Here is a 24,213-nt window from a genome sequence, read left to right as displayed (position 1 = left end):
CTGCGCTGCCAGGATTTGGGCCTCTGCATCCTGAACGTGCACAGAGGCTCAGAGCAAGTTTCCGAGTCTGGGCTGGGGCAGATCCGAGGCAAGGGCGGAGTCCGCCCGGCTCCCCTGCCCTCTCCGCGGGGACCCCACATCTGGGCGCCACATCCACACGCCTCCTCCGAGCCTTCCCTAGGAAGGTCCCTTTGCGAGGCCCAGGGAGGAGGCTCTTCCAGGCGCAGGCAAGTACGGAAGAGGTGGGGGGGGGGGAAGGGGTAGTTAGAGCCGCTTTCTTTCGCCAACCGCCAAACGGTTTGCATTTTCAAATTGTGAAGCTAGAGATGGGCCCCCACCCCATCAACTTCATCTTGGGGGGGGGGGCAAATATATCACAAGTTTGTTTCACTGCGACGTGCACAACGAAGGGCTTTGGTAACCGCTGCAACCCTAAGTCTTCTAAAGCAAAAGGACCTTCTGAATTCTCCAAGGAAAGCAGAATTGGGGGTGGAGCTGTAGAGCAGGGGAGTAGGGAGAGGAAACAAAAACCCCCAGCTCAGCGGGGAACGCCCCCCCCCCCAGCCAAAGGTGTGCGGCCGGAGCTGGGGCCCAGGGTGCAGAGCAGCGGGGGCCGCCGGGGCGAGCCCTGGAGCAGGCCGGGGTGCAGGAGGGGCGGAAATTTTGTTTTTGGGGGCCGTTTTGGCTTGGGTGTGCAAGGCTTGCGGGGCCCGCTCTTTGACGGCTGGCCCAGCTTCAGGGCTTTGATGCCCTTGCATCCACTTTTCTGTCGCTCGCGGGCCTAGACGAGCGAGGCCACCACGCCAGAACCGCCGTGCCCCCTGCGGCTGTCCCCAGACCTCTCGGCGCAGCCCCGAACTCCGGAGTTAGGCCTCCCACCCCGAGGGTCGCAGCCCCCAAGACTCGCGGTCTGGGGAGGAAAAAAAATCCTCCTTTTTAACCCCGTGAGGTTTGCTCAAGGGAGAAACGCAAGAGGTTAAGATACGAGGCGGGGTGCGGGCTGGGAGCTCCACGTCGGTGAAAGTCACTCCAGGGCGCGCACGGGTGGCCTGGTCCCCGGCGGTGCCAGGGGCCGGAGCCGGGGGTGGGGGTGCAGGGGGGTAGGGGTGGGTGGGTGAAGAAAGGACCTCGCAGTCCCCTTGGCCAGCGGCGCTTCCAGCCCCTGGCGATCCAGGACCACCCAGGACCCCGGGCGCGCAGGGAGCAATCTGGAAAGATCTTACAACAACAAGGGAAGAGCGCGGCTGCCCCCCCCCCCCCCGCCGCCCGGGCCCGCCAAGCCTCAGACCCGTCCTCTCCCGAAGGCTCGGACCGCGGCGGAGGGCGGACGGCAGGATTCAAACCCGCCTATGAGCCGTGGGAGGCGCGGGTGGGTGGTGGCTGCCGGGGCAGGACGGGTGTCGAGGCACGAACCGCCTCTTTCCAGGGCCTCCAGCCCCCAGGTGGCTCCCGACCACTGGGTTTATTTTGCTTTTGCAGGGGAGGCAGATGTTGACCTCGCTCCGTCTTTGCTCGGCCCAGACTCGGCGAAATCGTCCCCCGCCCCCCGCCCCCCCACCATTTGCTTCCCTGCGCCACCCCCCACCGGTGCGCTATCCCGGGAGTCAGCATCCCAGTCCTTTAAACCTTCTGGAATGTCACACATGGAAACCTTTAGCAAATGTTTGTTAATGATCATAACAAAGGCATCATTCAAATTAGGCAGGTAATTACTACCAGAAGGACAACTGGGTGCTCGCTTGCTCATCCATTCTCCATGCTTCCAAGTCGAGAGGAGTTACGACCCGAAGACACCCCCCTCCTCCAGCCCCCCCCCCCAGCCCAGCCTGCTTTTCAGGCCCCTTTAAGCATCTCTGAAATGAACTGTGAAGTTACCATTTGTGGGCGGGGAGCCCAGTGTTCAGGAGACCCCGGCGCGACTGGGCTGGCAGTTTCCCAGAGCAAAGCAGGCCTTCCTGGGTAGGCTTTCTACCTTGCCTCCTCGTCTTTGGGGTATTTGATATAAAAACTCAGATCTCAGCTTCTCTTTTTTAATAGCATGAAAGCCAGCCCCCGCCTTTTCCTATTATTCCGCACGCTGAATTTTTTTTTTTTTTTTGGTGGGGGGAGAGGGAGGTGTCGCGCGGGCCGGTTCATTATCTACAAACATTACGGTATCCTGTTAGCATTCCGAACAAGAGGCTGTTCATATATTTGCCTTCAATGATTTCCTGAAGGAACATGTGGAAGTAATAGTGAGCAGTGCAGTCACCCGGACTGAAGATGCACGAGAGGCGGGCGCGCAGAAGAGCTGGGGTGGGGTGGGGGGATGGGGCCCCTAGCCCAGCCCCGGGCGTCCTCCCGAGCCTGACACCCCAGGAGCCCATCCCGGGGCGGCACAAGACCCCACACTTTTCTGTGTGACCCTCCCCTGCCGGCTGCTCCTCGTCCCCCCTCCTGATGCGGGAGGAGCTGACGGCTGTCCGACGTTCCAGGCTCAACCTGGACGCCCTGGCCGTTCCGAGAGTGCGGAGGTGGAGTGGGGGTGGGGATCAAAAATGACCCCTTCCACCCCACTGGAGAAGGCGCTCCCCTCCCCCTCCGTCCCTCGCACGCCCCACTCGGCCTCCTAGCCCGGTTCCTGGAGCGTCAGCGCCCCCTTTCCTCCGCGAGAGGAATCGCGCCCTCCCGGTACCGTGTCTCGCCTCGCGCCGTGGGGCGGGGGGGGGGGGGCAGAGGATTTGGGGTTCAGCTCAAGCCCTAGGGCGTCAGTAAGCTGCGTGCTCCGTGGCGGGGGGCGGGGGGGGATGCGCGCGGAGGTGAACCTTCCCCGGGACGCCGAGGTGGCCAGGTTGGCCGCAGACGATTCCTCCCAACGCCCAACCCTGAGCCTTATTTCGTGTGCAGGATAGAAGCCAGGGCAACCTCGCCCAGGTCCCCCCACCCCACCCCATCCCCCCAAAACAAAGACGCGACAAGATAAGTGGCTCCGAGGGAGTAAAGGTCGTTCTGTCGGGGAACGTTCCAAACCTACGCAGACCCTCGAGTCTTTGCACCTTCTTTCAAACCCGTTTACAAGGCAACACAAAACAAAACCGAAAACAAAGACCATCATCTTCCTACTGGACCCAACGGTTTGCCTGATACCATTAAAAGAGTTAGCGACTACCCGGCACTTTCCCTTAAAAGACCCCCAAGTCGTAAAGACGCAACCGCTTGGGGACCTCTCCGGACGGCCCCCTAACCAACTAGCAGTTTCTACGGAAGGGACATTTCTCGATTCCAGATGTACAGTCCTCCGGGGCATGAACTGCAACTTCGCGAGTTCTGTTTCTTTCCAAGAGAATGCAAAGCAATGGGGCAGCGCAGGAGACTATCCCCCCAAATCAGGAGGCCGACTCATTCTGGAAGTGATGGGCAGTTGGTATTTTCACGGACCTCTTTCCCGGCAGAGCATCGACACCTCCCCCCTTCCACCACCCCCACCCCATCTGGTCTGCTCCTCCCCGCCCCCCCAGTTGTTGTCGAAGTCTGGGGGTTGGGGCCGGACCCCCTGATTGCGTAAGAGCGAGGAGCGAAGGCGCAATCTGGACGCGTGGAGGCTCAGAGCGCACGGAGTTCGGGAGAAACTTTTATTTTGAAGAGGCCAAGGAGGGGGGCGCTTCATTTCCTGACAGCTATTTACTTAGAGCAAATGATTAGTTTTAGAAGGATGGACTATAACATTGAATCAATTACAAAACGCGGTTTTTGAGCGCATTACAGTTGGAGCTAGAGAGAGAAAAAACAGAGAAGGGGACTACAGGAGAGCGGACTGGAAGCCGTGGACACTTTTTGCTCCCTATGTAGGATTTTCATTACGAATTGACATAGGAGGAGAAGGTAAGAAAGGAGAAAAAAGTAATGATTTTTTTGTTTCTAAGAGAAGTCCTTGATCAGGCCCCTCTGGGCTGGAAGTGAAGGAACTTCACTCAAACTTTGGGCGATGAGAAAAAAAAAAAAAAGGAGTGGAATTCCAGCTGTGTGTCCAGAGAGTCATTTATTTTGAATAAACCTCACTTGGAGGAAAGATAACCATAGAGTTAGAAAGTCTAGGGATTAAAAAAAAAAAGAAAGAAAGAAAGAAAAGAAAAAGCACACATTTTCCAGGCCTATTTTTAAAAGCAGTGTTTTTCTAGCAAGTCCATAGCCTCCCGAAGAAATTGTTTTAGGCTTACATTTTTGAGGTTTCTTTTTGGGGCTGGGGGGGGTGGTGGTATTCGTGTATACCGGGACGAGCACCAAGTAATGCTGGGAGTGGGGGCAGAGGTGTTTGCCCTCTTCTTGGCAGTAGGTCCTGGAAGGCGACAGGTTTTTAATGAGTATTTTCATTCCTCGCCCGCGGTTTGGCGGGACCGCGCTGCAGCCGGCGGTGTGGAGCGCGGCGGGGGCCCTGGGGTGGGGGGAGCGGGGCGCCGAGTGGGGCGCGCGCCGGGCTGCGAGGAGAGGAGGCGTGAAGGGCTCGGCTGGAGCCGGGCCGGACCTGGGGTGCCAGCCGGGGGCGCTTGGCGCCGGCCGAGGGCGCGTAATTACTGGACGGCGCAGCGCCGGGTGCGAGCCGGGGCCAGACACAGCACCGCGGCGGCGGCTGCGAGACGCGCGGAGGGGGCGCGGGCGTGGGCGAGGGGTGGGGGTGGGCGGGGGTGGGTGGGGGGACACCCCGGCGGTGTGCGTGCGGGATCCGCGGGGCGGGAGCGCGAGCGGGCGCCGGTCCCGCAGCGCGCGGGGGTCGTGCGCCCCTGTGCGGGGGCGCGGGCGGGCGGCGGGCGGTCTGGGGTAATGACAAACACATTTGGCCCGGAGTGAAGGAGTCGTCGTCGCCTCGCATTCCAGAGAGTGGGATTTGAGGAATTTCGAACCGCGCTCCGAGGGGCCCTCATTGTGCGCTGGGGTCCCCACCTCCACTCGTCTCCGCGCGCGCCCCCTTTCCTCGGTGGAATCGTTTTGGTTTTTGCTTTTTTTTTTTTCTTACACCCCCCCCCCTTTGCAAAGTCCGGGACTCCTCTGCTGCCCGGTCCCGGCCACAGGAAGGAAAGAAGGAAGATCGCCAGAAAAGTGTACAACTTCTCTTGGGGGAAGTTAGGGACGCCTCGGAACGGAGAAACTGGGTCCCTAGGTAAGAGGAAGATGGTAGGCGAACCGTGCTCCCCACCTCCCGCCGGGCACCTGAGCTCAGGTCCGCACCCCCCCACCCCGCTCGCGTGTCCCTTTCCTCGAGGGGATGCGTGGCACTCGCCGCCCGCGCTCGCCTTGCGCTGCTCAGGGCCGCAGTGCCCGGGTCTGCCCCACTCTCTGCGCCGGCCTCCTGGGCGGCTTTGGGGGGGGGTCCCCTCCTCGCGCCCCTCCCTCCTTCTCCGACCATCCCCGTGGAAATCGGCTCTTGCTTGTGAGATTAACTTCTCCCCCGGCAGCGCCGGGTGGGGGTGGGGGGTCACCGGCGGCGTCCACTTGGCTCGGAAGCAACTGGGCTCAGCGGTTCTGGTCGGAAAGGGTCGCAGCCGGCTGGGAGCCAGAGGGACCCGAGGACGGCCGCCCTAGGGGCCGGGGGCCGGGGGCGGGGGCGGGGGCGGGGGCCGGGCCGCCCGGCCAGGTGTGCGGGAGCTGCAGCGTCCTGGCCAAGCCCTCGGAGCGGGAGAGGCGCTGGCTGGCTGTGGGTTGGCCGTGCGCCCTCCCAGCGGCCGGAGCGCCGGTCCCTCTCCCTGCTTCCCTAACCCTGCTAAGACCTCGGGCTTGCAGAGCGGGCGCCTGGGAGGGCGGCCCTCCCTCCACCTCCCAGGGTGAGGCCGACCCGCGCCGAGCGGGAGCCTGGATGGCCTTTAGCGGGTCCGGACTGCCCCGAGCCCGGCCCAGCTGCCTGGAAAAGCCCCGGGCTGCGCCCTGTGGGAAATGGCTTTTTGGCTCCGCAGCCGAATTGCTCAACGTTTTGGAGCGACTCGTCTCGCCGCAGTCGCTCCCGAGCAGAACTAAGGCAGCTTTTTTAGGGCCGGGGACCTCCGGGGCACACGGGCACGACAGCCAGGCGCACGGCTCCCGGGACCCACACCCCCGAGCGCGGCGCGCGTCCGGGCTGCTGGAGGGAGGGACAGGCGCTGCCGGCTGGCGCACCTCGCCCGCACCCCTGGTGGCTCTGGTTTTAACACCCCCCCACCCCTTTACCCGCGTCTGACCCGCTCCCACTCGGACCCTGGCGCCTCTGCTTCGCATCCCTTCCCAGTTTTCCTTTCCCCCTTCCACTATCTTGGTTTTCCTCCCTCCACTATCCCGCCTGCCTCGCTCCCGCCAGGCGCCAGGCGAGGGCCCGTCCTTTCTCGCCTTGACACCCCGCGCTGTCCCTGCTCCGAGGCTCCCACACAGTCTGGTTTTTGGTTCGACCCAAGCGTAGCTCGAGTGAGTCCCCACAGCGGGGATGAGGGTGGGGTCGGGAGGCAGAAGGAGGAGGTCGGGGTGGGCGTAGGGGGGGAGGCTCCGGGAAGGAGAGGGTGGGTGACCCTCGGCCCTCGCACCAGCCCTTAGGGGGACCGAGAGGGACCCAAAGCAGAACCCCGGCTCCCGGCCCCAGGGCTGCTTTCTTCCCGGGACGCGGACTGGGGAGGGGTGCAGGGGGAGGAGCATCGGGCCGGGCTTTCCAGCTGCAAACGCGTCTGGCGCCGAGGCGGGCCCGTTCTGTGCCTCCTGGGGACCGGCCGTGGGCGGCGCGCAGCGCCTGGACGCGTCCTGCGGACGTGGTGGCCAGCGCCTTCCTGCACACCCCGCAGGGCGGGACGCCCTCTGGCCTGCGGGGAGCTGCGACCGGGTTGCATGTTGCCGATGGACGAGCGGCAGTTCTGGGGGGGAAGCCAAAGCCTGCTCGGGGACCGAAAGGTGCGGCTCTCCGCGTCCCTGGAGTGTCCCCAGCCGTCGGGGTGCGGGGGGGGGGGAGGCCCCGCGCGGTTCGCGGGCTGCGGCCAAGTGGCTGGTCCCCCCTGCGCTCTGGCCTGGGCTTTGCCGGTCCACGCCGCTGGCCGAAGCGGCTCTGCGGCGTTTCCTTTTGTTTTAACCTGAAGAGGGGACCCGGAATCGGCTGGGAAGAGATTGGGGCAGCTCAAGGGGTCCTCGGGTTTGGGGCGCTCCCTGCCCAGCCAGCTGCAGCCCTCCCGTGCCCCGAGGCAGGAGGCGAGGGCGCGAGGGTGCGCTGGGCGGCGGGGCGCAGCAGGGAGACCCCGGCAGCGGGGGGGGGGGGGTCGCAGCCTGCGCGCCCCGGGCCTTGCCCCGCCGCGGTGCCGCTTGCGCGCCCGTAGGAGGCGCTGGCGCGCGCCTGTAACCCTAAACCCCCGGCCCGCGTCCCTCCGCCCGGCCCGGCCCCCTCCCGGGTCTCCGCCGAAGACAATGCGAACGCGGAGCGCCGTGCCCGGGGCGCCGCGGCCGCTGCAGCCCAGGCCGGGAGGGCGGCCCTGGTTAGGGGCGCCACTGCACGAGCGGGCGGCCGTGGCCAGCGGCCCGGAGACGCCCACCGGGAAGGGACGGGGCCGGCGCGGGTTCGCGGCCCTGGGGCGGAGGGGGGGGGCGGCGGGGCAGGAGGCGGGGCCTCGCGGGCCCGCCCCCGCCAAGGTGGTGGAGCTGCGGGGCCCCGCTGCGCTGTCGGGGGCCCGGAGCCGAGCGCGCGAGCCGGTAAGATCCGCGGGGCTGCCGCGCCCTCTGGCGGCCTTCGGGGGCGCGCGCCGCGGGCTCTGCGCAGGGCTGGGGCGCTGCGTGGGGCGCGGGGGACCGGCCCCGGGGTCGCCTCAGCGGCCGCGGGGGGCCTCGGGGAGACGCGTGCGGGCACGGGTGGGTGGCTCGGGAGGCGCTGGGGGGCTGCGGGGATGGACTGGGGGCGTCGTGGTGCCCGAGCGGGGGACGGGCGGAGGGGGAGGGCCTCGGGCGCCTTTGGGGGTGGCCGCCGACCCCTGGCGAGGGTCGCCCCTGGGCTGCCTGGTGTGCGAGCCCGCGCTATTGGGCAACGGGAACAGTCGTTTCCAACCAGCCAGCGGTTCCCGGCGGCGCGGGTGACGCGGGGGTGACAATGGCCTGCGAACAGGTCGGGCCCCAGGTCGCCCCCCCCCCCCGCCGGCGCGGCCCCAGGTGGCTTCCCTCCTGCAGGTGGGCGCCGTCCCCGGGGCGGGGAGGCCGCGCGGGAAACAAAGCCCGGGGCCGACCCTCCGACCTCCTCTCCGGGGCTCCCCCGGGTGCGCGCGCCGCCCTCGGGGCTCCCCCCGCGGACCCGCTCGCCGCGACGGGCCTGTGGCTGCCCCCCGCCGAGTTCTCCCGGGGTCCCCAGGACGGTTAAGCGTTTGGGGCAACAGCGTCGTCGCCCTGTGGCTTCCATTCCGTGGGGTCCGAACTGAGGTCACCCCGAAGCCTGAAAGTACGATCCAAGGGAGGAAGAGATTGGAAGCTAAGATTTGGGACATTTAGCGCAGAGGTCTGAGAGCTGCATCCGCGGCTCCGCGGACCCCGGGACGCACGTCCTTGGACCAACACTGGCACCTGCTGGCCGCGCCGGGGAACTGCAACGACCCTCCGCGGGACCCGGCTTCGCGGAGATTCTAAAAAGCGCGTCGTGTCGTGGCGCGAGGAGGATGCCTTTTCTGCCCGGCAGGACCAAGTGGAGGATGATGGCAGGTTCCGTTTTTACGCTAAAGCTGCCAGGATCGTTGGGCCGATCGCATTTATTTTGTGGACCTTTGTGCCGGGTTGTGCGGCCGAGCTCGTTCTTTGCAACCGTGTAAGGAGGGAAGCGCAGACCTGCCGCCCCAGTCAGGGCCCGTCTGCCAAGAACCCCGGGCGGACACCTGCGGATATGGCTTTGTGAGTCCACGCTCTGTAGCTGGGGAGCTGGCCTGGTGACCTAGAGTTCAAGAGCACGCCCAGGGTTGTCTCCCTAGGAGTCACACCAGTTTGGTGACAATCCGAAAGGTAGTGTCATTTTAGTCTTCCGTGGCTAAACGTCTGGTGCAGGAAGAGCAGAAAGGTTTACGAGCTCGGATTGTCCCATGAAATGCTCCCATGTGAAAAAAAAAAAAACAAACAAAACAAAACTCCAGCCACCACCCATCCCTGGAATGTCTGATGGAGCTCAGGGAGAGATCAAAACAACACAGCAGCCTGTGGTGGGGGGCAGATCCTGGGAAACACACCCTCCGGGAAGTCGCCACCCGTGTAGGCCGGCGTTGGGACTGCAGGGGGGTTAAGTTAGGAGACTGAGTGGAACGTTTTGTCACAGGGAGAAAGCAGGGTATGTAATTTTCACAGTTAGAATTAACTTCGAGCTGACATTTAACCGAACCTCGGAAATCTGAATCTTGGAGTTGTCGGTGGCTTTGGGGACTGTGAGAGAGTCTCCCGTGGCCTCTAATCAGGCCAGGGCGGGGTGAAATCCAACCTTCAGCGGCTCCGCGTGCCTGCGTCGAGCAGTTGGCAATCGAGAAGCTGGCTCCCCTGGCTCCCCGGCCTTCGGAGAAGGCCAGCGTGCTCTCACTTCTGCAAAAAGTGCCCAAGCTCCGTTTCCTCTCTAGCTTCCTTGCCATGTTGTCTTTGGGTATGAAGTTGCCCTTCATGGCTCTTCACTTCGGGGTGCGGGGCCGGGGGTGGCAACCCATTAAGAACACTGGCTGCAAACAGACTTCTTTTTCTGTTGTGCGTGACCGTAAACATTGGTTCACGTCAACAGGGCCTTGGTCATTCGTCAGGCCTTCGTTGAACCTGAGTCGAGACCTCCCTCTCCAACATGCAGGTGACGAGGGGCAGGTCGGAAGGCCTCCCCGGCTGGGCCTTGACTTTCTCCGTAAGAAGCAGTTGAAGAAGTTACTCTCACATCCCCGTCATCCGAAACGTCTCAGGGGGTGCCTGGGTGGCTCAGTGGGTTGACCGTCGGACTCTTGATTTCGGCTCAGATCATAATCTCGGGGTTGGGAGATCGAGCCCTGCAGCGGGCTCCGTGCTGAGCACAGGGTCTGCTTGGGATTCTCTCTCCTTCTCCTTCTGCTCTCCCCCCCCCTTTCTCTTTCTCTCTCAAGTAAATAAAATCTTCATAAAACATCTTAGATTCTGCAGGGAAAGAGTCCATCTGAAAACCAGCGGCTGCGGTTTCCAAAGCACTTTGGACTCAACTGTAATACAGTCTTTATAACAATGCGGTGAGGCGAGCCAGGGAGTCAGGCGTTATTAGTCCTCCTTTCTAGAAGAAGAACTGGGGGTTCAGAGAGATGGACTAAGCGTCCCATAGGGCATGAGCCTCGTCCAAAGCGGTTTCCATCATACTTTGGAGAGAAGGGATGAAAAAGTCAAGAAAATGCCAGGGAGGGGGCCACAGGTCACTTGCCTCGGAGAATGTGGCAGTTATCTTTTTCCTGATTGTTTTTTTTTAAAGATCTTATTTATTTATTCATGATAGACACAGAGAGAAAGAGAGAGAGAGGCAGAGACACAGGTAGAGGGAGAGAAGCAGGCTCCACGCAGGGAAACCGACCTGGGACTCGATCCCGGGTCCCCAGGATCACACCCTGGGCCGAAGGCGGCGCTAAACCGCTGAGCCACCGGGGCTGCCCCCTGATTGTTTCTCTAACTCTGTTGCTGCGTTTTTTGCGTTGTGGTCTTGGGGACTGAGGCTGAAACCCAGCTTGTCGCTGGCACGAGAGGACACGATCATGATTTAAAAAAAAAAAAAAAAAGAAAGAAAACCGATTTGGATGACGTCCGTGGCTCTCCTTGCAGAGTGATTCGCTCTCGTGGGCTCACGGCGTGCAGGGTGGCCCTGAACCTGTAACCTCAGCCCCTTCTGTTTGCACATCTGACTTTTGGGATGGGGGCTACCGAGTAAGGGTGAGCGTTTATGACCCCCGAGCAGAGAAGCCCCCCAGAAAAGCCAGGGCTCCTCGAGATCCCCACGACGTGGCCAACGGGCAGGGGGGCTTCCCTCCTCCCCTGTTGTTTCCCTGTAGGGCCAACGCCGTGCGATGATTCCCGAGTACATTGTCCCGAGTACGTGTCCAAGTAGGGACAGGAGACCTCACCAGCACGCCTCGGTTTCCAGCCAGGGAACTCCCCTTATCAGAGAAGGGAGCTGGACATCTCAGGCAAACACATGCTGATTCGCAGTCTCTGCATCATTATCGCTGGCTCTGAGGCCCTGTTTTCGTTGCCCACTTTGTGTGTCAGTAAATAATCCTCCCTGGCAGCAGGTCCCCCGTATCTGCGCGCACAGAAGGAAATCTGGCGGGGCTGGCCCAGGGCAGAGCGCTCCTCAGAGCCTGCCCTGTAAAAGCAGCCGAGCCCTTCTCTTAAAGCTCGGGAATGCTTTAAAGATGCATCGTTGGCAAGCCCCGCTGAAGAAATACAGGATATAAATGTGATAAAAACCCAAGACATCAAGCTGGCTCTGGAGGGCTCCTTTGAAGTTGGCTAAGTGGATTATCAGTGGGAGGCTGATATTTATATGTACAAACACACAGGCCGTTACTGCTAATTGTGGTAAATCAGGCCTGGGGCCCGCTGTGCCCGTCGCCACAGCAGTGAGGAAACCCTGCAACCCGCCCCCCCTCACCCCACACTCTCTCCCGGCCCCGGGGGCACATGCCAGGAGCCTCAGAAGCCCTGGCGAGCCAGCATTGTGCAAATTGCATTTGGGTTCACAGCACTGCCATTGTACTCCTCTCTCCCGGTGGTGAGCAGAGAAGGGCAGCGGGGCCCCATTTGCATTAGGAAATAGTGCAGGGCAGGGGAGGGAGGGGGCATGCAAGGCTGAGGCCCTGACCTCCCCTTGAGGGGGACCATATGGTGAACTGGAGAGAGCATGGCTTTTGCATCACACAGACTTCGTGTCAGAATTCTGGCTTCCTCGCCTGCTGTGTGACTTGGGGTGACTTGCTAACCGTCTCTGAGCCTCGGCTGCCACTGCTCGAGATCAGCTATGTCTCGGGGTGTTGGGGAACAGACGTGGGATCCGCGGGGAAAACTTTGGCCTGTTAGTTCACACTGGTTTCTCATCCCTGCCTTGGAGAAAACAGAATTACCATTTCTCCCCCCTTGCCCAACCCTCGTGCCTCCCTGGGGCCCCTCATTGTGCCTTCCGCTCTTTCTTCCTCCTCGAATTCAAGGAAGCAGGAATCCGATTCGTGCATATGGGCCAACTTGCCACCTTAAAGCAAAAATGCACCACCAGGGGCGGAACACGGGCACACACACACTTTTTTGTTGCGTTTTCTTGGTGTGTTTTAGGCCAATGTGCTCAGGACTCACGAACGCACATCTTAGTTTCCAAAGCTAGTGGTGAAACCAATGAAATCCACGGATTTCTTCGGTTGCATGCGTGAGGGTTTTGAGTAAGTTGGGGACCCAGGGCATCCCGGGGCCAAGGCTTAGGTGATTTTTTATGGGGTATCCTAAAGCTTGCACCCCTGCAAGCCAATAAAACTGGGGTGCTTAGCAGCGTCCACACCTGCAAGCCGGTGCGCGGGTCTTTCATTGACTTCAGTGAGATCGCGTTGACTAAAGGGGCCTTTTCAGAGGATTGACCAGAACAGACTGTTTCGTGGCTTCGCCCTGGAGGCTCCTTGGGTCCGCCTGTACGCACCCTGTTTGTCTCAGGACACTCGGTTTGGGTTTTGGTCTCTCTCCCCAGCTCTCTGCCCATCTTCAGATTTTGTGGCAGGAGAGCGGAGTGGAAGACTCGGTTTCTCCAGGTCTCTACCGGACCCCCCGGGTGGCCTAGGGTGTCCCGGGACCACGGACCTGCAGGCCCACTTTCCTCCCTGTGTCCTCCCCCTGCTTTGTTCTCTGCTGCTCCGTCCACGGCCAGCCCTGGGCTCCCCGGGCCCTGCCCAGCGCAGCCGTGGGTGCAGCGGGCCCAGGCCCAGCCTGCCCGTGCATTTGCAAGAGTGACTTGCACTAAGTGACAGTGCTTGGTGGGACTTTCAGAAACTCCAGATCAGAATGGCTTAAGGTCACTAAATAAAATCAAGAGATGGTGGAAAAAAAAAAATGAAGCTATTTGTTGTAGCCCAAGCATCTTCGCCAAAGGTCGTGGAGGATGTGAACTTGGTGTGCTCTCTGTGTGGCAAAACACAAAGCAAATGACAACCTGTTTCGGGGTGAAAACAGCTCCAGTTGAATAAGTAAAGATGCGTGCTTGTTTTTCACGTTCTTAATTTCAAATGGTTTAAAAGGTAACGGTTCTCCTGTACTCTTGGATGCCTCCTGAGACCATGAAAGCCAGACTTTTTGGAATTGGAAAGCTGCATGCAATCCAAGAGGGTTTCAGCCTCACATGGCTCTGGTCAGGATCTTGGGGTCCCATTGGGCTCCGGGATTCTTTTTTTGAGGTATCTTACTGCTTGAACCCCAAATCTTCAACCGAGGTGTGTTTGACTGAAATGACGCTGTTAACATTTTCCGTATCGCGAAGCATGAAAAGAATGAGGCTCACCTGTTGTTTTATTGGCTAACATCGCTTCTGTTTGACTTTTGATTTTTCCAGTTTTCCGGAACTATGGGAACTTCCCTTCTGGCACTCCTGATCTTAGGCTGTCTCCTCGCAGGTATGGATCCCAATACCCTCTGAGTTCACTCTTCTGGGGGAAGCCTTGCCTTCTCAGTTCTGTGCTCCGGTGTGTGTTCCCTGTACTCTGCAAACAAAGTCTAAAGGAGTGAGAGGAAGTCGGAAAACTGAGAAGTTATCTAGAATGACCACAAACCTTCCGTTCCCTTTGCCCTTTGGCACTAATTCCGACTCGAAGAAGAATGCTCACCAGTGGCATTTTTAGTGTATGTGTAATCCTGGCACTGAAACGTGGTCGGAATAATAGCCAAAGTTTACCCATCGCTCTTTTCTTTTTCCCGGGACATGGATTTCCAGAGACATTCGAGAGTGTTCGAAGGAAATAAACGGTGGAAAAATTCATGTCCCGGGAATCATAGCTGTCTTAAGTGGAAGATGCTTAAATTGCTGGAAAACCCTAGACCCTTTTCCCTTGGAATCTAGTTGATAGAATATTTGACTCTTGAGTAATCTTACTAGTGTTTTTCTACCAGGGGGATACTACTTGGACCATTTGTGGAAATATTTATTGGTATTTTTGAGTTTTCATCCAGATGTTTATATGTCACAGATGCTCCCCAGGAACCCCATGGTTTTCTGGTTTGAGGAGCTGACTTAGGTCTGTTAGGGCTTACTTTTATGGGCATGTCAGCAAGGGCAGTGGTTTGGTAGTTCCAAAGTCCACCAAGTCTGTCCCGCCTGCAGGAGCTTAGTGACCACAGACGGACTTAGGACTTTGGCCTTCAGCTGTGCAGGAGTCGTAGCGGGTGCATGGTAAAGTGGGCTGGGATTCCCACGTTGGGCTCCAAAGGAGATTAGAGACCCCGGATTAAAAATTAAGTTATAATATATCTCTTTTGTCGCTTTTACAGGCAGGGAAAGCTGGACTGAAATTTTAGTTTCTAAGATGATCCTGGAGGCTTCACTCTGGGGCTTTAAGGCATCCTTACTTTTAAAATTAAAATCCAGGGGCGCTCGGCCAGCCCAGGCGGTAGAGCACACGACTCTTAATCTCAGGGTCATGAGTTCAAGCCCCACGCTGGGTAGGGAGCCTACTTAAAAATAAATAAAGAAATTAAATTAAATTAAAATCCATTATCATCCTGCTTTGGTTTCTGGGAAGCCAGTGGAGAGAAGGCATGCCGCGGTGTTGCAAGAAACGGAAAAGACGCGATTCTTGGGCACCAGTCTGCTCTGTGCTTCGTTCAGTCTCCCCGCCCCCGTTTGCATCCCATCTCTTACCACGGGAGGCATCGGCAGGGAATGTGGGCAATAAAGAACCCACATGCGCTCGCGTCTGTGCCCTCTTGGGATATTTGATGGTCACACATGAGAGTCTGAAACATGGAATTGGATGGAATCAGGCGTTCTCTCTCCATCTGAGTGTTGGGAGGGGTGACTCTCGGGGCTTGGGGGGTGGGGGGGCTTTTGAGGCCTTTGGAACATTTGCTGCTCTCAGCAGATGCAGCCCCTGTTACAATGGGGGGCCTTTCACGGGCATCCAGGCTAACGGATTTTTGCGCAAAAACGGTCATTGTTCACGTAAGCTGCTGCTGCTGCCTCTCTCGGCTCGCTGGGTGAGACTGTCCTTTCTGGCTGCACCCTATTCAGAGCATGTTTCTTTTTCCAGGGCCCAGCCTAATCCTCTGCCAGCTTTCATTACCCTCGATCCTTCCAAATGAAAATGAAAAGGTCGTGCAGCTGAATTCATCCTTTTCTCTGAGATGCTTTGGGGAGAGTGAAGTGAGTTGGCATTACCCCACGTCTGAAGAAGAGAACCCCAATGTGGAGATCAGAAATGAGGAGAACAACAGTGGCCTTTTTGTGACCGTGCTGGAAGTGGTCAATGCGTCGGCGGCGCACACGGGGCTGTACACTTGCTATTACAACCACACTCAGACAGACGAAAACGAGATCGAAGGCAGGCACATCTACATCTATGTGCCAGGTGAGCTGGGGGGGGTCCCCTGGCCCAAGCTGATTGTCCCCCCTCTCCCGTCGACTCTGTTACCGTTTGGAGGAATGTAAAAATAAGACGCGTGTATTGGAGAAAATGTGAGAAATATAAGAGAGGGCCCAACAGTAAATCGAGCTCGCCTGGGATCCCATTAGCAAGACCTATGTATTGGTAACGTTTTGGAGCCGTATTATTTTTTTTAAAGATTTTATTTATTTACTCATGAGAGATACACACACACACACACACACACACACACAGAGGCAGGGACACAGGCAGAGGGAGAAGCAGGCTCCATGCAGGGAACCCAACGTGGGACTCGATCCTGGGACCCCTGGGCCGAAGGCAGATGCTCAACTACTGAGCCCCCCGGGTGCCCCTTAGAAATCATTTTTATCATGGCACGTTTTATTGGCATTGTGCAGAAGCTCTGGAGTGTACTAATTTCTGTTCAGTTCAACCAAGTTTGACGAGTATTTGCTGTTTGCTTATTTGTATCAGGCACTATGCTAAGTGTTGGGGACCCGAAAAATTAATTAGGTAGGTCCTATCTGGGAGCTGCTTATAGTTTATCTTAATAGGTTCCCAAATAACCATACTCTTCTTCAGATGGCATGAAATATGTATTCTTGATTAATTAGGGGGCTTTTTTTTCTTTTTAATTAAAATTTGGGGGCAAGTTCCGTACTGTGTGAGAAGCGGATGCCAAGATAGGAGTAAGATAGGATGAAGCACACCAGGGTTTGATTGCGGGGGCAAGCCTGTGAGAGGACGTGGGCGGGGATCCAGCAGAACCTGGGAGCACTGGCTGCCTGGATTGTCAGTGTGACCTTGAATGGAGGAGGGAGGGATAGAAGGTGGAGTAGATGAGTCCTAGAACTCTGTGTCAAGGAGGTCTGGGAGTCCTGCTGCCTAAGGAGCCCCAGTGTCACACAGTCCTTGGCTGGTGGCACCTCTGGAGGGTGTGGCCTTGGGGGGTGATGGATTTCAGAGCCTGCCTCTAGAGGGGAGGACGGTGTGGTGCTTTCTCCCGGCAGCTCAGCTAGTCAGCTAGGCTTAGCCACCAGCTTGGGGTTCATTTGGTGTAGCACCCACCGAGCATTCCCTGCGTACTCCTTGCAATGATCTAAGTCTACATCTGTACCTGTATCTATATCTGAATCTGTATCTTTGTCTATATCTGTCTCTATTTTTTTTTCAGATTTTATTTATTTATTCATGAGAGACACACACACACACACAGAGAGAAAGGCAGAGACACAGGCAGAGGGAGAAGCAGGCTCCATGCAGGGAGCCTGATGTGGGACTCAATCCCAGTGCCCCAGGATCACGCCTTGGGCCGAAGGCAGGTGCTCAACCGCTGAACCACCCAGACGTCCCTGTCTCTCTCTGTATCTAAATCCATATCATCTCTGGGCAGCCCCAGTGGCACAGAGGTTTAGCGCCACCTGTGGCCCGGGGCGTGATCCTGGGGACCCGGGATCGAGTCCCACGTCGGGCTCCCTGCACGGAGCCCGCTTCTCCCTCTGCCTGTGTCTCTGCCTCTCTCTCTCTATCTTTCTCTCTCTCTGCCTTTATGAATAAATAAATAAAATCTTAAAAAAAACACTTAAAAATATAAATCCATATCATCTCTGTGTGTATCCATGTATATCTGTATTTATCTATATCTGTGTACTTTGGTTTCTACCGAGGAACGCTGTTTAATGAAGGGCCATGAAGTTATTTAAACATTGCAGAGATGGTGCTTAATGGTAGGGACGACTTGCATGTTAAAGGAAGCCCTGGCCGATGTGTTACGGATATCAAACTGTATGTTTTAGCCTGAAGTGAATTCGTAGCTTTGTTTGCCCAAATCTTTACCAACAGAGTCCAAGGATTTGGAACTCTGAACACAAATTCAAGTAATGGCAATCTTCGTGCATAAATGGAAAAGGGCTATAGCTAGAGTAGTTGGCTTAACACAAACAAGCACAGACCTCCTGATAACGCTTGCCATCCTGTTTTGGCAGCGGCGAGGTAAGGGGGTCTCTGAAGCATGTCTTCCTATCTTTTGCCTTTTCCTTGTAAATATTTGTAAATCAGCCACTCTTCTTGTCCTCTGTAACTGTGGGTGCCCCGGGGATCTAGACCCTTTTCATTCTCTCATGACATTCTTATCTATCTGAACCCTCCTTCCAAACAATACAAAATTTTTTTTTAAAAGGGGAGGCATTTAGGGTGTCACCCCAGCTTTGTTCATACATAAATGCCTCCTGCCTTGAAGAGAACGGTAGGAACATTGGCTTGTTAAAGGTATATGAGGTCTGGTGTTTTGATTGTCTTGAGACTGTCAAAAATTCTTGTTCTTCCCCTTTTCCCAGCACAAGCATCATCGGAGTAGGCTCTGCACTGCTGTCAGAGATCTTTTATTTGTAGCCATGGAGAGTAAGGGGCCCTTTGGAAACTGCTTCAGATTCTCTCTCTCTCTCTCTTTTTTTTTGAAAGATTTCATTTATTTATTCATGAGATCCACAGAGAGAGGGAGAGGGAGGGAGAGAGAGGCAGACACACAGGCAGAGGGAGAAGCAGGCTCCATGCAGGGAGTCCGACTTGGGACTCAATCCCGGGACTCCAGGATCATGCCCTGGGCCGAAGGCAGGCGCTAAACCGCTGAGCCACCCAGGGACCCCCGGCTTGAGACTCTCAATACTGATTACTGTGGTAGCTTCCATAGCTGGCTTTCTTTTGGAAACAAAATTCTCAGGCTATGGAACTTTGTAATTCTATTTATTACTTGACAGATTATTTTTTAATAGGTTTCTGTACTACTTTTCAGTAATATGGACTCTAGGCAATAGGAATTTTTGAAATTATGAATATTTTTTCTTGTTTTGAAAAGATTTGATTATTGATCATGTTTTTTAGTAGTGCTTAAATATTGATATCAGTCTCTGGCTGATACTTATATTCATCACCAGTCTTTTTTTTTTTTTTTTGTACTAGGGTACAGGCATTTTGGTGTTGTTCATACCTTAAAATAGCCTTCTAGTGCTTACGAAGATTAATGTCAGCGTGGTGACAATTCTGGATATATGTGAGGTCATCATTCATGCCTAATATGATTAATGCCCGTGCGATACTTTTTCTGAATATATGTGTAAAGGTGAAATCAATGCATAATGTGTTTTTCTTTCTTTTCTAAACCACAGACCCAGATGTTGCCTTCGTACCTCTAGGAATGACAGATTATTTAGTCATCGTGGAGGATGATGACTCTGCCATCATACCTTGTCGCACAACTGATCCCGAGACTCCGGTCACCTTACTCAGCAATGACGGGGTGGTACATGCGTCCTATGACAGCAGACAGGGCTTTAATGGGACCTTCAGCGTTGGGCCGTATATCTGTGAAGCCACCGTCAGGGGCAAGAAGTTCCAGACCATCCCATTTAATGTTTATGCTTTAAAAGGTACTTTTGCCTTCTCTCTCCTTTAAGTAAGACTTAAAGGCAAAAGAATTAGATGTACATAGAATTTTTGTTTTTAAGTCCTTGCCCCTGGTGATAGGGAGACTCTGAATATTTGGGGATTTAGGACCTCACCTTTACCATACAATGTTAGGCTGCCCTCTGTGGCTTTAAAAACACTAAGCTTAGCATTACTAAAGGCAAATGCTTCTTTACCCCTGTAAGATTTCATATTTCATCAGTGGACTTCGAAATACTCTAAGGAATTCGTTTCTTGCATATAAGCCTCTTACTGTTGTATCCACATTCCTGACTACAGAGGCCCTGAAGACAAACACACACCTGTGGGGGTTGGATGCCTCAATTAACTTTAGTAACTTAAGAAAAGTGATTTTGATTTTGAGAACAGCTTGTTATAGTCCTTCCTTTGATGTGAGTGGCTAACGTGAATGGGAAAGTATAATACATATTTGGGTCAGCAGACTTACTAAACACTCACGGGCAGGTAGGCAGCCGCAGAATGCCACTGAACACTTGGTAAGGGCTTCTTTTGTGCCAGCACTGTGCTCGGTTCTAGAAAAGTGCTGAGAATAGCTGGGTAGCAGGTGGGAGAGAGAAGGAGAGAAATAGGAGGGTAGCAGCAGAGTGCCCAGAGCAGTGCTGCTCAGTAAAGTTTGGTTAATTAAATGAATAAATCCATCCATAAAGGTGATTACGGGAGGCGAGCCATCATTAACCCACATGCTCAGGAATGTGGTGTTCTGTTGAACTGGAAGTTAGTTTCACCATTGTTGCCATTTTGTGTGTAGATATTTGTGTGTGTGTGTGTGCTATTTTAGAACTATGTGCTAAATTATGTATGCCAACACAAAATCACAGTTTCTGAGACTTTACAAATTTTGTCTTGATCACAGTGGTTTGAAGATTATTTTTCTATGGGGCAGCGTGGTGGCTCAGTTGGTGAAACATCTCACTCTTGACTTGGGCTCAGGCTGTGATCTCAGGGTTGTGAGATTGAGCCCTGTATCGGGGCTTAAGATTTTTCTCTCTCTCCGTCTGCCCCTCCCATCAAAACAAAACCAACAAAAAACTTAAAAAAATTATTTTTTAGGGTTTTAAAAAAGAAAGCAAACCCAAACCCTATAAGGTTCTAACTATACTACAGATATTGAGGCCCTTGTGTTTTTCTTCTTTCAAATAGCAACGTCAGAACTTGATCTAGAAATGGAAGCTCTTAAAACTGTGTATAAGTCAGGGGAGACGATTGTGGTCACCTGCGCCGTCTTTAACAACGAGGTGGTGGACCTTCAATGGACCTACCCTGGAGAGGTGGTAGGTACCTTCAAGGCTTCTGGTGGCATGGAGCGGAGCACAGGAGGGCTCAAAAGATCTGTCACTACAGGGCGTGACACCGAGCTGCTCCAGAGCTCAGCTCCCCGTCTCTGCAGTGAGCCAATTTGCCTAGATGACTTTATGGCTCTTTGGGCAATGGGAGAGGTTGAGAGGCTTGCTGGACCAGGACCTTCAGAATGTCTAAAGCTTGGGCAGTACGGGTGGCTCAGCGGTTTAGCGCCACCTTCAGCCCAGGGTGTGATCCTGGAGCCCCGGGATCGAGTCCTGCATCGGGCTCCCTGCATGGAGCCTGCTTCTCCCTCTGCCTCTCTCTCTGTGTCTCCTATGAATAAATAAAATCTTTAAAAAAATTTTTTTAAAAAAGAATGTCTAAAGCTTGAACACTGAGCCTTCTTTTTCAGAAGTCGGAAAGAAATAGAAAGGTTTTGTACATGTGGGCTTTAAAAAATATATATATATATTTATAATTTTTTCCTTTCATTCCTATTTTGCAAATTTCTGCTCCCTGCTCTTTGTTGGCATCTGACAGCTTCTTTCTTTTTATCCATTTTTCTCCCCTGTGCTCTTGGTGCCCCCCTTCGTTTCTCTCTGGGGCATCGATTGGAGGTTGGGCATCTTCACACATGACCTTATAGAGCTCATGCATTGAAGAGACATTCATAGTCCGACGTGTGTACATCTTCCCTGAAATATGAGGCAGTTTGGTCTTATTGTTCATATTTGATTGCCCTTAAGCCTTAAAACATAAGCATTTCTTCTCATTTATTGGAAATAGACATTTTCCCCCCAAATCACAGTATATGCTATTTGGCCCCCAAAATATATAATCAGAGTATTGTTTTATAAAACAAAGTTTCCATCAGATGACCAAAATAATGCAGGTTTATTGTCCTAATGTTATCAAATTTAAAGAAACAAAGGAAAAGTCACTTCCTAGGACATCACCGTTAATATTTCAGGAAGATAAATCCTTTCAACACTTTGTATACAAAATAAATGTGACCGTTAATAGGTATCATACTTTTAAATAGTACTTTGTCACATCCTTTTTCCTTTGGCAGTATAGCACAAACACCTTATTATGTCATCGAATATCCTTTTAAAACATGATTTTCTAAGGAGTTAGCTTAAAATTTTTTTAAAATTAGATTTTTTAAAAATTTATTTTAAAGATTTTATTTATTTATTCATGAGAGACACAGAGAGAGAGGCAGAGACACAGGCAGAGTGAGAAGCAGGCTCCATGCAGGGAGCCTGATGTGGGACTTGATCCTGGGTCTCCAGGATCACTCCCTGGGCTGAAGGTGGCTCTAAACCACTGAGCCACCCAGGCTTCCCCCAGATTTTTTTTTTTAAGAGCACTTTTAGGTTCGTAGAGAAATTGAGTGGCCAGTGCAGAGATTTCCCATTAGCCTCTGCCCTGTGCATGCATTATCAACAGCCCCTGGGGTGGGGGTGGGGACATTACAATCTAGGAATTTATATTGGCACCTCATCCCCACCCACGGTCCACAGTTTATGTGAGCTTTTGCTTTTAGGAGCTAGCTTTTTCAAGTTGGTTTTCCTCCCCTTCTGCTGTAGAAAGGCAAAGGCATCACCATGTTGGAGGAAATAAAGGTCCCGTCCATCAAACTGGTGTACACTCTGACGGTCCCCGAGGCCACGGTGAAAGATAGTGGAGATTATGAATGTGCTGCCCGCCAGGCCACCAAGGAGGTCAAAGAGATGAAGAAAGTCACCATTTCTGTCCATGGTACATTCTGCTTTCTAAAATGTCAGTCGTCCCTGCTGCTCGGGATCCACTGTGTGGCCATCATTACTTAATGGAAACTCTTCCCCGTACAGAGAAAGGGTTCATTGAAATCAAACCCAACTTCAGCCAGTTGGAAGCTGTTGACCTACACGAAGTCAAGCATTTCGTGGTGGACGTGCAGGCCTACCCACCTCCCAGGATATCCTGGCTGAAGGACAACCTGACTCTGATTGAAAATCTCACGGAGATCACCACTGACATAGAAAGGACTCAGGAAATCAGGTAAAAAAAAGACACCCTTCTCAAGTGTGCCTTTCCTTTTTACTGTGTCTCTCTAGGTGGACTGAGGTTTATGCATGTCTTACAGCACAGGCCAAGAATCAATCTAGAAAATGAGCAATCTGATACAGGGGATACTTGAAATCAGGTACCTTTAATGGTAACGTTGCCATGTAATGCCATGTTGATAACTATTTCACGATAGAATAAGAAGAAAGAACTAAAGAGCTCTGTTCCCAGTGAGAGACAGTTTCCTGCATCCAGGAAGGGGTGGAGGAAAGAAAGTAAAATTGGACCCACTTGGACTGAATAGAGTCCATGACATCCACTATCTGTATGGCAAGTACACATGTATGGTGACCCCAGTTCCAAGGCAATTATCGCGTAAGCCTACGTGAAACACAACCTCATCGGTTTAATTCACAACACATTTGCCCCCATGAGGCCTCCACAGGAAAGAAGAGTAGTATCTGGTTAGATGGATGATGTTTGGAGAAAATGCACAATGAATAGTTTGGTTCCCCTTCCTCTCATGAGACCATTGGCAGCTCTCATCTCTTAACTAGGGTTGATGTAAGTCACCTCGGCCTCAGTTTCCCCGTCTGTAATGTGGGGTTAATAATACCATATGTCCTTCGAAGGTAAGGAATTGGACCAGATAATATTTCGAGGTTTCTTGCAGTTTTATGCTCTGATTAGAATCCCAGAGCACCCAATCCCTGGGTGGCGCAGTGGTTTGGCGCCTGCCTTTGGCCCAGGGTGTGATCCTGAAGACCCGGGATCGAATCCCACATCGGGCTCCTGGTGCATGGAGCCTGCTTCCCCCTCTGCCTGTGTCTCTGCCTCTCTCTCTCTCTCTCTCTCTCTCTCTATCATAAATAAATAAAAATTTATTAAAAAAAAGAATCCCAGAGCAGAGGGTGCATCTTGAGCGGCTAAGTTCTCCGGGCCTGCGCCCTCATCAGAAACCGTCCCAGAGAGACACGTGTCAGTCCTCTCCTTCTCACTTTCAGGAAAGAGGGACAGAGCCTCTCTCATCAGCTCACTTAACCTTGGGATTTGTTTGCTTCTTTCTGAACTAAGTCCCGTGTGTAGTTGAGAAGTAGTATCTGAGAAAATGGAATTTTATAGTCTCTGTAGAAGAGTGGTATAAAAGGCGTCGGGTTCTGAATCTGGAAGGCTTTTCTGAAGACACGAGATGAAGGTGTGCAAAGAGGTGGGCAGTGCCAAACTTACAGTTAGGTTGTGAGGCCAGAGAGGAATGGGATAATCCTGGTCCAGCTAACACTTGGGATGCTTGTGTGAGCCCCGTACGCAAGCCATAATCAATAGTAATGACAAGATGAAGTTCGCCAGCTGAGAGGTTCTGGAGAGCTGCCTGGGCAGGTGATTCAGGAGTTCCTCTAGCACAGATTCTTCTAGTTCCCATTGTGGGATAGGGAACATAAGGATGAATATGACAGACAAGTGGATGTGGCTTCTTGAAGCTTAGAACTAGTGGATCTGCCAGTTTTCTTGGCTGAGCAAGTGTAGACAATGAATGGCAGAGGGTCGTTTGGTGACCAGTAGCCGAGGGTGCCTGTGGGGACTGGCTAAGAAAGCCCGGGCCTGAAGCATGTCCAGTGTGGTGCAGCAGAGGAGAAAGCAGCCCCCTGCCCTCTCATTACACAGGCCGGTACCTGGCATGTTGGGCTAGAAGACTCTACATTTCCAGGGTACTTTTGAGCCTTCAAAATTCTTTCACAGAAGTCAATCGGAGAAGGACAAACATATGGTCTCATTCATTTGGGGAATATAAAAAATAGTGAAAGGGAATAAAGGGGAAAGGAGAAAAAATGAGTGGGAAATATCAGAA

General features: G+C 54.2%; 1 protein-coding gene across 4 annotated transcripts in view; it reads left to right on the top strand.

Moving 5' to 3' along the window:
* Positions 1-205: 205 nt before the first annotated feature.
* The window catches only part of PDGFRA (platelet derived growth factor receptor alpha), a 50,252-nt gene continuing 26,244 nt past the window's right edge, over positions 206-24,213 (top strand). Inside the window, exons 1-7 of one of the 4 annotated variants that reach the window (XM_055340933.1) lie at positions 206-227; positions 13,508-13,568; positions 15,198-15,515; positions 18,716-18,976; positions 20,175-20,305; positions 21,908-22,079; positions 22,172-22,361. In XM_055340933.1, the coding sequence (XP_055196908.1) occupies positions 13,520-13,568; positions 15,198-15,515; positions 18,716-18,976; positions 20,175-20,305; positions 21,908-22,079; positions 22,172-22,361 (1,121 nt within the window). In that variant the 5' untranslated portion in view covers positions 206-227; positions 13,508-13,519. Of the gene's footprint in view, positions 228-3,633; positions 3,862-6,761; positions 6,880-7,646; positions 7,666-13,507; positions 13,569-15,197; positions 15,516-18,715; positions 18,977-20,174; positions 20,306-21,907; positions 22,080-22,171; positions 22,362-24,213 lie in introns of those variants that run through there. The other 3 variants (XM_055340925.1, XM_055340917.1, XM_055340939.1) reach the window with 3 other exon arrangements.

This window comes from Nyctereutes procyonoides, unplaced genomic scaffold, assembly GCF_905146905.1.
Source record: "Nyctereutes procyonoides isolate TBG_1078 unplaced genomic scaffold, NYPRO_anot_genome, whole genome shotgun sequence".
NCBI lineage: Eukaryota > Metazoa > Chordata > Mammalia > Carnivora > Canidae > Nyctereutes > Nyctereutes procyonoides.
This window is presented reverse-complemented; position numbering and strand designations above follow the sequence as displayed.